Source organism: Xenopus laevis, chromosome 1L (assembly GCF_017654675.1).
Source record: "Xenopus laevis strain J_2021 chromosome 1L, Xenopus_laevis_v10.1, whole genome shotgun sequence".
In the NCBI taxonomy this organism is placed as follows: domain Eukaryota; kingdom Metazoa; phylum Chordata; class Amphibia; order Anura; family Pipidae; genus Xenopus; species Xenopus laevis.
The window spans coordinates 122,075,714-122,089,734 of NC_054371.1; the positions used below are offsets into that span (position 1 = coordinate 122,075,714).

General features: G+C 37.7%; 1 protein-coding gene across 6 annotated transcripts in view; it reads right to left on the reverse strand.

Annotated features, from left to right (window-relative positions):
• Positions 1 to 8,580: 8,580 nt before the first annotated feature.
• The window catches only part of rnf170.L (ring finger protein 170 L homeolog), a 13,841-nt gene continuing 8,400 nt past the window's right edge, over positions 8,581 to 14,021 (reverse strand). For all 6 annotated transcript variants that reach the window (XM_018248953.2, XM_018248946.2, XM_018248918.2 and 3 more), the window contains 5 exon segments: positions 13,201 to 13,276; positions 12,199 to 12,307; positions 10,656 to 10,729; positions 9,629 to 9,736; positions 8,581 to 9,033 (listed from right to left, as the gene is read on the reverse strand). In XM_018248953.2, the coding sequence (XP_018104442.1) occupies positions 8,764 to 9,033; positions 9,629 to 9,736; positions 10,656 to 10,729; positions 12,199 to 12,307; positions 13,201 to 13,276 (637 nt within the window). In that variant the 3' untranslated portion in view covers positions 8,581 to 8,763.

Consider the following 14,021-nt stretch of genomic DNA (forward strand, 5'->3'; position numbering starts at 1 on the left):
TAATCTGATTTGTCTGCATAAGCAGGTAACCAAAAGCAACCGCTGAGGTTATACAGAGGCAAATTGGATAATTAGTGTTGGTGCCTCCTGCAAGGGCCCAAGTTTGCTGCTATTTTGGCTGAAGCCTATAGAGCAACTTTTGGTTTTGTTTTGATTTTTTATTTTGACTACCTCCACCTTAGGAAAGACTGTTGAGGGAGGCAGCTTGCCATAAACCTGCCCCCATTAAAACATAAAAGAAAACAAAAGTAACAGGAGGCAGTAAGGTTCAGGCCCCTAACTAATTATGCCTAAACTTACTTCCGCCTCCCTCGCCCATCCGTAAAAAATGGGGTGTAGGGGCCACATACACCACTGCTTAATGCTTTCCCAAGGTTAAAAAGAAAATTTTGCTTCCAATGGGAACAAAAGCCAAAAGCAAAAGAGAAGGGAAAAAAAGGGTGTGGGTGTGGTTGGCCTTTTAAAGGCTTGGGGAGGGTCCTTCTAATGGGAGCAGGGGCTATCCCGATGAGTACTGGCATGGAGTTCGTCTAGGGAAAGATTTCTCCCTCTTGCTCAGATTCTGATTCTTGTAGGGCTAACGTAGTTGGTGAAGGAGATTGTATGCGTTTCGTGTTTGATCATTTAGTTTTCTCCGGCCCCTTCTTGTATCTTAGACATAGACTTCTCAATCGAATCGACTATAGAGTTAGCGATAGAGTCGGCAAGTGAGGGTAACTTCTGTAGTCTCTAGTTGCAGAACTTTGGGCATTTACCTCTTGAGGAATAGCTTGACCCCCTTGATAATGAGGGGGCTCTAAGGTTTCTGGCGGAACCTCTACCCCAGGTAGACTACAGAGCGGTTCTGTTTTTCCCACAAGGCATTTTTCTTGACATTTATTGCAAGCTAAATAAGTTTCTTGTGTCAGCCCTGCTCCTCCTCCCTGTGTAAATAGCCCCCCTGTCCTACCTTCAGCCATGTCACCAGTGCTAGGGATGAAGTCAGAGGCTGGTTACCGGATAAGCTGCATTTATCCAGGTAGGTTGCCTGCTATGCAACCGCGTTGTGAGGAAAGCTACCTGTTTCCCCGCACACTAGTTAACAAAAATGGCCACCGTGTGAAGCTGACTGTTCTATTTCGCGCCTTCAGTACCAAGATGGTCACCGGCGGAACTCTTGGTCATTCAAGAGTTTGAAACCTTTCACCCCCTTCACTGCGAGCCGATGTCGTCCTCATCTCTCCCGTCTCCCCCGGCATGACTCCCTGATTGCGGGAGGAGACCAAGGATGCGGCTAGCCAAGTCGGGAGGTGGGAGGGTAGTTGGCAGCATATTTATCTGAGTGGACGGTAGGAAGATCATTCAGCAGGAGTAGGACTCCTCTGACCTTAGCCACTTGTGTTTCCCGGCCCGAGTCCCTGTTCCCCCCTCGGGGGGGGGGGCAGGTTTTGATCTGGGAGGCTACTCCTTTGATATAGAGCTTCTGGCCCGGGAACTCGGTAATTCCCGCGAAGGGGGTTAACTTTTCTTGGTACATGGAAACCTTGTCCCAAGCCTAACCCCAGGTGTCAGCACTACTCGCCGACCGGAGTTGGGTCTCTTAGTTGGGTCTCCCTAGAGACCGATGGGTCCATCCTCCTGTGGACAGGACACTTGAAAAACTGAGGTAAAAGAGGAAGGCATTAGGGGTAAAGCCGGAGTCCTGGCACGCCCTCTTTTGACCTGTCAATCAAGTGTCCTGCCTCCTGAAGGATGGTGCTTTACCCCATCAGTCTCCTGTGTCCCCTGTAGACGTCAGAGAAACACATCTTTGATGAAAGAAAACTCCTGTTGAGAAAGAGGGCAATAATCTATGCAAATGTCAAAAGTAAGGTGATCTTACAAAAATCAAGAACACTGAATTTTCCTCCAGATCTATTAAGAGATTTTGCCCCACACCACGGAGTGGTTAGCAGTGTGTTTTCAACTTCTGAGATGGGAGAGAAAAAAAGTAAAGTACACGAACAAATATGACTGGATTGTAGTAATGTGTAGTAGTTTTCTGTGAATTTGTAAAAATAGAATACTTCAGATTACTATTATTGGGGATAAAATATAAATTAATTTATGGTTAGCAGTTTACTTCTGTTTATCTTGATTTTAAGAAGTCGACCAAGTGCTTGCCAAGTGTTCTCAGCTATCTTTATTATAAAGTCATGTCTACTCCCTGCAAATTCCAGAAGAAGCTCGACATTCCATTTCATTGTACAGCACACAAACACACCATTGTGTAATTCAAACAGACTTTAAAGGGAAAGTGTCATATGCCGAATTAAAAGAAAGACGGAGGAAAAAAATTCCCTCAATTATGTTATTTATAAAGCACCAACACCTATGCAGCACTTTATAGAGATTATTCATCCTGCACTTGTCTAATTCCGCAGGAGGTGCTGCTGTGTAATGTGGGGTAATAAAGCCATAGACATCTCAACAATATTCTCGCTTAATTTCAGTCATAGCCGAAATGTTACTTTGAAAGAGAATTATAAGGTGCACACATTCTCTTGCTGTTTCACTGTTTATATAAGCTTGTTCAGCAATTTGTTGGAAAACTATACCCCCGAACACTATAGATCTCTATAAAATTATCAGGATAGAGACCTGCAGCAGTGTAAATTCAAATAGGAGGACAGAAGGACAAGATGCAGGATGACTGCTAATGTGCAATTTATTGCTTATCCACACGACATGTTTCGGGCGTCACAGGCCCTTTTTCAAGTTTTTCAGGATAGAGACCTGCAGCAGGTTAGGCACCCATGGTACCTTGTAATACCTGCAAAGCACCCAATTCACCAACTGGGTGTGCGGCCCCTGGGCAGCCTGTCCGGGTATTCAGTTCAGCTGTGGGTCTTAAGCTGGCCACAGACGCAAAGATCCGATCTTACGAATCAATGTACGATCGGACTTTACCATCTCCCGACCTGCCACTAAACAATCAGATCAAAGTCTTACCATTCCGACCAAATAAAGTAGTTAAAGAACCAAATAAAGTAGTTAAAGAACAGATCAGCCAATGTTCTGCCCCTGACAGCAATCGTACGATAGACAAAGCTAGTGACAGTCTCCCACTGAAAATCGTACGATCGGCAATACACGCAGAGATATTATCGGCAGCCGACAGAAATGTTCTAACCTGTCCAATCGACCAAACGACCGATCTCTGCAGGACGAAAAATGTCGGGACTCTCCACACATGTTCCGAAAATCATACGAATCGAGGATGAGATCTTTGCGTCTATGGCCAGCTTTAGCCCTTTGACCCACAGTGTTCTAGCAGTTTTTCCCTTTACCTGGTTTATCTGCCTTTGTAGTCACTTCCGGTCTCACGAGTACTCGGGTCATGTTGGGAGTAAACCCATTGCGGCTGTTGGTATAGCGCAGTAGCAGGTGTGGGTCAGGTTGCGGGTCAGGGTTGGTCATGGGTCTTTCCAACCAAATTATATAATTAAACGTTATGTTAACCCATGTCTAGTAACCCACTGCAACTAACCAGATCCATTAAATGCTAACTGCTAATTGGTTGCTATGGGTTACTATACCATATTCCAAAAATGGTTTCCAAAAACATTATTTGAGATTTTGCAATATGAATATTGGAAATGAGGCCTTTTTTATTGCATTAGATACTGACTGTCAAGTTATGTAATGATGGATATGTTTCAAGTGGCAATTTGTTTAACTTTGTTACAGTACAGGCATGGAATCTAGTATCCAGAAGGCTTTGAATCTTTTTTTTTAGAAACTTATAAGAGATTTTATTTTATCAATCAAATTGGATTTGCAATAGATTAGCCAACATCAAATACAATGTATGGTCTGTATGTTATTATCCAAATAACCAGCATGAGTCAGAAAAAAGAAATAATTTATGGATGTCAATGATTTTGGTTATGTAAGATAGCTCATAGTACAAGTTGATCCAGGGACTGATCCGATTTCCATCTCGTGGAGTTAGGAAAGAATTATTCCTCCTCTGAGGCAAATCGGAGAGGATTCATAATGCTTTTTTTCCCCTTCCTTTGGATCGACTAGCAGGTTTTTTTTATAGATACAAAGGTTGATGAGTTACTTTTTTACACCCTAACTTTCTATGATTTCGTTTTCTGAATATTTTCAGGGTTAAACCTTGATGCAGGATCCAGATGTACACTTATTTGAGGCAATCTCCTGTACTGTAACTAGCAATTGGGGCAACCTGAGTTTATCTACATTGCTCTGAATACCCATTTTACCACTTAAATTGTATGAATTGTCTAAACAAATACAAATAAGTAATGCAAGAAACAGAACTATGCAAAAAAAAGACTTTATAACCAAGTATTTGTTTTGATTAAAAAAAATAATAGAACCAGTAGTCAGATGTGCAACTGTCCAGTTTTAATAGTCACAGTATAAAGAATACTTTAGATGCTTAAACAACATAGAACTATAAATGTTACAGCACCAGTTCTATTTTGGTTTTAGTGTGATACATTAACCACATTGTCTCCTCATTGTTCCACCATTTCTTTAAAGGGCTAAAAAAAAACTAAAAGCAAATACGATTAGTGATCTTCTAGATTTGTACTTGAATCTTTAATGATTTTTATTAATGATGGTACAAATTCCTTTTCTACAACACTCACAGAACTAAGCAGATCCAGTGGCCTCTTAAGTGTGCTTGTGCTACTAAAACAGTATTTTCTCCCATGTTTCAGCAGCTCCTATGCACCCATATGGAACTCTCTTCCTGCCACACTAAGGGGCCCATTTACTAACGGTCGAAATGAGTTCAAAGTGAATTTTCGAATTCAAAAACTTCAAATTTCGAAGTAATTTTTGGGTACTTCGACCATCGAATAGGCCAAAATTCATTTTGAATTGAAAAAATTTGAATATTCGACCATTCGAAAATCGAAGTACTGTCTCTTTTCGGCACTTTGCCATCTTAAACCTGCCGAATTGCTATGTTAGCCTATGGGGGACCTCCTAGAACCTATAGCCAGTTTTTAGAAGTCAAAGTATTTTTTTAAAAAATTGTTAGAATCGTTCAAATCGAACGATTTAATCGATCGAGCACACAATTTTTACTTTGATCGGCCGTTTTCGATTGCAAAAATACGTAGACTATCGAAGTATCAAATTCGATAGTCGAATTTAGAAGTTTTTTAACTTCAAAATTCGAACCTTAGTAAATGTGCCCCAGAAAGTCATGTATTCAAGGAAAAAATGAGGTCATTATGTAATCGCTGTCTCAGGCAGAAATGCACCCTTATGTTTGTTGAAGTGAAAACTATTAAGTTAAGGAACTAACTCCCCTCCCCAAACACATTGTTGGCACTTTTAAACCCCCAGGGTCCATGGTACCTTTTTTCTAAATGCTGGGTTACACAGAGGGGTTTGTGGCCGCCATCTTTGTTAATTTCCTATCCAGTTTTAGGCAGTTTGACAGTCATCACTGAGCAGTAGCTTGCACACTGGAAGCCGGACTGGACCTGGACTGGGGAGGGTGCCCTATGTGAGTTGCCAAGTGTTAAAATCACAGGCCAGTGGGTTTAGAATAGATGCAGAAAGACTTCTGAATTCTTTTAAATGAACAAGTGGACAGCAACATGTGGCTTAGTACTGCAGTGACAGTAACATGGGGCTGGAGAAAAAAAATCCAACAATATGATCATATTTGAATTCTGAACTATAGTTTATGTCCCTATCAAATCTTATTTCAAAAGATCAGTGTAATACTGAAATGCGTATAATTATTAACTTGATGGTACTTGATAACGTATGGCTGGAAATCGACATATATAATGTTTCCAAATGTAGAAATTTTAAATTGACTAAACATATAAAAACAGGATTAAACAAATAAAAATGGCGGCCAATAATAGGTTACATTTTTGCAGGTTCTGCTATTGTGCTTCTAGAAGTCTAGAAATCTTCAGAATTATTCCACAGCATTAGCATTAAGATGATGTCCCTTTAATGAAGTACAGTACGTTAATGAAATAAGAATAACCATCCTAATGCAAATCTTTCTTTACTACTTTGACTTGAATTCAGGTACATAATTAAAACGTAAGCTTCAACATTCCCCTTCATAGTATATGGTGGATACGTCAAAGACATGCTGACCCAACTAAGTAAAAATAGCTATTTTCATGTATCATCTTATACCATTCCACTGCAATTCCACTTAGAAAAACAAAATCTTAAAAGGGGAATTCCACCCATACATTTACATAACTTTTAGTATGTTATACTTGGATCTATGCTTTAAATTGGCATTAACTTTTTTTTAAAAAAAATTTGCCTTTCTATTCTGTGAAAAGCCGGAAAAAAAAAAAAAAGCTGGCCTTTTCATTTGACTGCACATGCTTGTGCCCGTGAGCAGTGAAGAAAAAAGAAGCAGAAAATGACGATCATTCCATTGGGCTTGCTGAAAAGTACCCTGGGGCCTGTGCAGGTAAGTGATTGCATCACTGGGGGGTGCTAACATTTAACATCCTCTTGTAATTTAGACTTTCTTCTTCTTTGCGGTGATGGAACATGGGGAGATTAGCTGCCCATGAAAAATCTGCTCTGCTTTGCTATGGTCCTTAAAGGTTTTTGGGGCATTTTATGTTTTGTTATGGTGTTTCCTTAGTATATCTACGGAACCAATTGCTTATCATGGGCAAAGCGTTACAGTAAATAGTATCCTGTTATATGCAGTTACCAGACTATTTAAGCCTTTCACAGGTACTGCAGTCTCTTTATATAAACCTCCGGAAATCTTTCAATACCTACATACGGATTGATATAAAATGCATATATGTAAATTTAATTTCTGAGTTTTAAATTTATAATATATATATATGCCTGATGCAACACCCCAAACACACAAGGCTACATTTTCAGAAAGAAGTGTGACTGATTTCTATAGTGTGTAACAGACCCAGCTACTTCTAGATACCCCAATTATACTGTAAGTATTGTAATTAAACTAGCCAAATTCATAAAAAAATATATGTCTTGTTCTCTTCAACTACTTAGACAGAATAAGTAATATTCTTACACCTTTGTTATCATCTACTTAGACATCCAGCCAAAAACAAATTCTGCTATTACCCTAAACACAAGAAATTTGCTGTGGAACCCTGAATGTAGAAGAATGCTCTCTGGCATGCATAAAAAAAACTGGTAACAAAGTGATTGCCTTTATGAGATGGAAGAGAAAGCAGGTCAGGCATACAACATTCAAACAGCAAATTTTGTGATGTCTTCAGTTATGATCGGTGCTTAAAAATGCTTAGTGGTAATACCATGTTAGTAATGTCACAAGACTCCTCAGTGACTTCTAATATACTTATATACTGCTATATAATAGAGGTCACACTATTCTTTGTACATTTTAGTAGGCTCGAAAAAGGGCCAATCAGGAGCTTACTTTAATGAAGTTTATGGCTCACGTCTTGTGCAGGTTTACTATATCCCAGCAGAAAAGTTTTAAAGGAAAATGACTGTGAAAATTAAATTCAGATATGCTGTATTAGAGCATTAAAGAAAAATTCTAGTATATTAATTAAAAATTCTGCACATATTAAGGGGCACATTTACTAATGGTTGAATATCGAGGGTATTCGACCCACGAAGTTAAATCCTTCGACTTCGAATATCGAAGTCGAAGGATTTAACGATATTCATTCGATCGAAGGATTCGAAGGATTTTAATCCGATCGAACAATTTTCCTTCGATCAGAAATTGTCTAGAAAGCCTATGGGGACCTTCCCCATAGGCTAACATTGATGCTCGGTAGGTTTTAGGTGGCGAAGTAGGTGGTCAAAGTTTTTTTTAAAGAAACAGTACTTCGACTATCGAATGGTCGAATAGTCGAATGATTTTTAGTTTGAATCGTTCGATTCGAAGTCGTAGGTCGAAGTAGCCAAAAAAATACTTCGAAATTCAAAGTATTTTTTATTCTAATCCTTCACTTGAGCTAAGTAAATGTGCCCTTAAGTGTTATGGGTAACAATAAGCTTGCATTTTTGTTGTCCATTCCTAGGTGACACGGATTCTTGTAAGGCAGTCATGCAGTCAACTGCCACAAACTACAAGGGTCTGCTGGGATTGTCAACATTTTGGAGGGCCTACAGTTGCTTGCACCTTTTAAAAGGGGAATATGACACAATAGTGTCATAAAAAACAAAGCTGGGGCTATCTTAAAACAGTGGCAGCTAAGAGTAAATATCCACATGGGTTTTAAATTCCATTCACCGTGGAGTAGATCTTTATACATTCCACTCCAAGGCAACAAAAGTATAATTTATTTAAATCTGCCTGGTGGTTGTAACTATGTAAAATAGTATTTCTGACTGATAATGCACACTTCAGCATTTTCAGGCCTAAATCAGTGATGACAGGTGATCACCATTTAAGCTTCCGACAGCAGTTGGTTTCCAGGCATTTCTAGATACTGTGTAGGTATGAAAAAAAAAATCATGAAAGATCACTTGAAACATTCTTTCCAGTCCTGTATATATAATACATCTTCAGTGCTGCGAGAGAAAGCAGAAAATATAAAATATGTGCTGTGCACACTTATGTAAACATAATCTTTTACTGTATTTATAGCGTAGCAATACTTTTTATGCAAGAAAAATGAAGCAAAATTTTGCAGTGCTATGATTGCAACCGTTGCTCAGATTCCAGTTATGCCTCTGCATCTTTAAGCAGGATGTTTCTGCATAGTATTTTAAAGGCTCCAAAGTATAAAACTAAATAGTATTTTACCTATACAACCTCTGTGTCACCACTTCTCGATACATAATCGAGATGTATATTAGTAATAAAAATAATACAAATAAATCATCCAGAAATCCAAGAATACCAAAAAGAGCCTCAGGAATAATGTCCAAGGGTGAAACCAGGTAGAGCAAGGCTCCAAGCAGACACAGGACAATTCTAATCCGGAACATCCAAAACAGGCCACCAACTGAGAACATTTCACGGAAGGCATGGCGCAGCAAGGTGGGCAAATCCATAATTCTGTCCATGAGCTAGAATAACAAAGTTCAAAGTCATTAAAATTCCTTTTTTCCCTTCATGTAATCATAATAAATCAAGAAGTGTAAAGTAGAATAACTGAAGCAATTAGCTTAAAGTGCTTGCATATTTGTGTGTTTTAGGGTCACCTCTGAGTGACTCTGAATGCTACAGAAACATATAATTTCCTTATATTTTTCAATAGGGGTATATTATTTACTCTATATAATCTATCCCCATAAAGGCTCCACACTAGTTTTATCTGTGGCAAAGTATACAATGGTCCACCTAACAAGGCATTACTATCATATCTGTCAGAGCTAGGTATATTAATCACAGGATACCACGCAAAAATTTCAGTGTCCTTTACATTAAAACACTGAAAAAAAATGCACTCCTTTTGGTCATGGACTCCTAGGCATTATAACAAAGTAATAAACAGATACCATGCAGCACATGGCCCAAGAATGCAGTTCTCTTCTTCTCCTTTTGTTTAAAAAATGGCTCAACACCAAATATCTGTCAAGCTCTCTGTTATACACATAACACTGTGTTTTCGTTTGTGGCAAATGTTTTAGATCACAGCAATGAAAACAGTCCTGTACTCACAGAGCGAGGTTGTCCTGAAAACCTTCGATTGTAACCAGTGGCTTCCTGAAGTATATTTTGAGCATCTTCCTGGTCTGTTGCTCCAAACAATGGAAATAATAATGTCACCTAAGCATGGGAAAACAAGCATTACCTTTTTGCTGACTGTACAGAATACCACAAACACACAAATAAAAATTAAATCATATATTTCACTTATCTACATGCCGGTCACACACGCACACTAATAATATATACTTACAGAAACATATATAAATAAACACAAATAATGGCAAGTTAAAACTAGAATTTTAGAATAAGGTTTTTCTTGAATGTAGGAGTCCTTATATTAAACTAAATGTTAAGAAAAATGTTATTTAAACCAGTGCATGCCACGGTAAAACTAATTAGATATTCTACCATTACCCAAGGTAATTTTGCCACACAATGTCATTTTTTTGGGCTAAGATTTAACTGGTTGCTCTGACAAGAAACAGTATGGAAACGTTATCTTACATTTAATGGCTAATTCAAAGGTGAACTACCAATTTAATTAACATATTGGGGAAAAGATTGGTTTTGTTATTCGCTCCTATACCAAACTTTTATTATGGATAATAATAATAAATTGATTATAGAATGTAATATAATAATCATGAATAATAATGATCATAACAATAGCAACAAAAATAAAAGAATAATTTATAAAAAATACACATTATCCATTTAGCAAGATTTCTAAATGAACTTTCTCTGTAAGCTAAATTTGTCATATGAAAACCAAGTCTGTTTTATGGTTCAACTCGGCTATATCAATTTAGACACTAGATGGCATTGTGTAAGCGGTAATCCTTATAGTGACGGAGGTTTAGTAGGTGGTGGGCCACCTAAGGGATTGCCCTGGGCAGGACATAAAAAAAGAAGTGATGCTGTGTACCAAGATACCTTGTACTGTTATTGCTTTACAGTTTTGACTATGGTTATAATAAACAAAAGAAACAACAAAGAATAGAAAGTATATGAATATCTGTAAAACTGCTTTGCTGACCGTTTGACGACAAATAGGACAGTTGATTGCTCCAAGCCACGTACCATACCTCCAGTAGGCAATAATACATGAGCCTGTTTAAAAAAAACAACAGATTCTTTAGTAACCCACTATTTTTTCTATAAGAGGATCTCCACAAACTAATAGTTTTTTTGCATAATCAGTCATTACAGTTGTCAGTGTAATTGACCTGACCTTGTCAGATGATATTCTCTGCAACATTGGTTCTAATGCCTAAAACAATATAGCAGAAGCCAGCTGATTAACAGCTATTCACTGCAATGTTGGTTGTGACAGCTAAAACAATAAAGTAGAAGCCAGCTGACTAACAGCACTACAGCAGCACTGACTTCTGCTACACTGTTTCAAAAGTCAGCCAGAGAACAGAAAGGGGAAACCCAACACTGCTTTCCACTACAATTATCATTACAGAGAACATTAAAGTGGTGGTTCACCTTTGAGTTAACTTTTAGTATGTTATAGAATGTCCAATTCTAATCAACTTTTCAATTGATATTTATTATTTTTTTTATAGTTTTTTAATGATTTGCCTTTTTCTTTTAACTGTTTCCAGCTTTCAAATGGGGGTCACTGACCCCAACTAAAAAAGAAATGATCTGTAAGGCTACAAATGAATTGTTAATGGTACTTTTTATTACTTATCTTTCTACTCAGGCCTCTCCTATTTGTATTCCAGTCTCTTATTTAAATCAGTGCATGGTTGCTAGGGTAATCTGGACTCTAGCAACCAGATTGCTGAAATAGCAAACTGGAGAGCTGCTGAATGAAAAGCTAAATAACTCAAAAACCACAAATAATAAAACATGAAAACCGACTGCAAATTGTCTCAGAATATCTCTCTCTACATCGCACTAAAAGTTAATTTAAAGATGAACAACCCATTTAAAGTAACTGATTCTTTTAAATTAATAAGCACTGGAAAATATATTTTCTTTTTACTGTGCAAAAAAGGTTTTTAGGTGGAGTTACCCTATAAATGGATTATATTTGTCACAATCTGAAAACAAGTGCTACAACGTTTGGCTACATTAATGAAAATGTTTCTTTATTGCTAGTTTAAGATCTAATAAACATATTAACATATGGATACATTGAATCATTAAGGTATTATATTCAATAATATAATAATATACATTATAATATATACATTATGGAAAAGTATTCAGCTCTACAGCACACAGTACCAGTCCACAGTCTTCCACTTTGGTTTTCCATAACTGATTTCACATACTATTAACACACATTTATAAAAAACCAACATATTCCATTGTGCTACACAAGGCTGTTTACTTTAAACATACTGAGAACATACAAGTATTTCCCAGACAAGGAGGTAAAAATAAACCTGCTCATTAGAACTTACAACCTTCCACTGTTAATAATAAGGGCAAGTTCTGCAGTTCAGAAAATCATAATCTACACTTTTAGGCCTAAAGACCTCTCTAAAAAAACAAATCCATGAGTTTAAAACAATGTATAGATGCACAATGAACCAAAAGGCATTTTAATTGAATATAATTACCACAGAAAAGATGTCCACAGTTTGTTTCTACTGGAAATGTAGCTTGTTGTAAACACACTGGACATGTCATATCAGAGTAGAACTGAGGGCGAGGTGGAGCAGGAGTTTCCTGCAGACACATTAGGAAATTAAACATGTTATAACAAAAAGGGATTTTTTTGTTATAGGAGAGCCTGTGACTCTTGTACATTATATAATGAGCATTTCTGCAACACACTATAGTAGTTAACAATACAAGTCATGCATGCAACTGTCAGGCACATTGCTTTTTCTGGAAAAAGATATTGGCCTTCCTAAATTTTTATCTTTCTTTCCTGTTAATAACAGGCAACATTTTTACCTCTCAGGAAACCATATGTACTGCCCGCTGCTGTGCTAAGAGGGGCTCACACCTCAAATGGGATCTTGAAGTAACATTTCTAAATAACACTGCTCTAATGGAAGCTTAGGCGGATGTACTGCTGGGGTTGTAGCCCCTTTCTTGAGAGTCAACACTTTGCCTTGTGAAAGTCACTAAGGCATATTCCATCTGGCAAAGGTTTTGTTATAAATTATCCACAGGAATGAGTATGCAGTTCATCTGCCACTGTAAAGTTAGAAATGCACTTTTACTTAGGTTGTTCTCTGTCTCATTTGCAGATTAAAGAATGAAAAAAAGAAACTCTCTATTTAGGAAACACAGCAGTGATAAGCTCTGACCCTCTGAAAATTACTAGACAAAACGTTCTTAGGGGAGGGCCGTGATTAGTGTTGCCACTCAGCCGGTGTTCTGTAATACCCTTAAAAAAAGCCCTTGGCCCTCTGGTGGAACTTACCTATTCTTCGTCTTCTTGCCATCGTGGGACGTGGCCCCGTCCCTTCTGCAGCCGTGACCCACCACTTTTTGCGTCACGGCCGCCCCCTTTAGCTCCCGCCCCCACCACTGGCTGGTAAAATTTTCTTGAAAAGGTGGCAACCCTAGCCGTGACATGTCTATAATTGGTGAAAATGCAAATTACTTACTTGCTCGTTTTGTAACTGTTCGCGAACAGCTCTGACCCGGTCTTGATTTTCTGGGTGTATGTTTTGCTCATCATTCCTATTTATTAAGATGCAAAAAGGGGGGTTATTTATTACAACTCAAATTTATCTTATTATTTTAAAAATAAAAATTCGACCTCATTCCCAACCACGATTTTACTTAATTTACTATAAAATCCGAATGAAAATTGTATGTGTTAGTCGTGTAACTTTTTCGAGGTGTCGCCAGAAACCCTCCACTTTTTTCAATCGAAAACCATCGTCAAACAGCCTAAAACCTTCTGCCATCTGCCATTTACTTTTACATGATATTGACAGATTTTAGCTGGAGTATTTTCAGATTCTGATATTTTAGCAGCTATGGAGCATAATAAATCTTGAAAGATTCAAGTTTTTTTCCCCTTTAAAACTTGACCAGAAAAATTTGAGGCTTAATAAATATGCCCCTTAAAAAATGCTTTTTTATTAAGGAAAAAGAAATGCTACATATCTATAAGGCTACAATCCATTGTAAATAAAGCTGGCAATCCTTTCTAGGTAGAGAACAGAACAACTTATTTGTTACAATCCATTAACAATTATATTTTCCTTATGTTCAGAAACAAGTTTGAGGCATGTTCGTTATTTCACAGCACTTTGCACCTCTTTATTCATGGAAGGTTTAGTTCCACAACAAATAAAATAAGTTTTGAAGGAATAGAGAAAATGGTTTGTTTACAAATATCAGGGCAGTGTGTAAATTGCAAGAAACTTTGTGCAACATCAGTGTCATAACTAGATGTTGCTGGGCCCCACAGCAAATT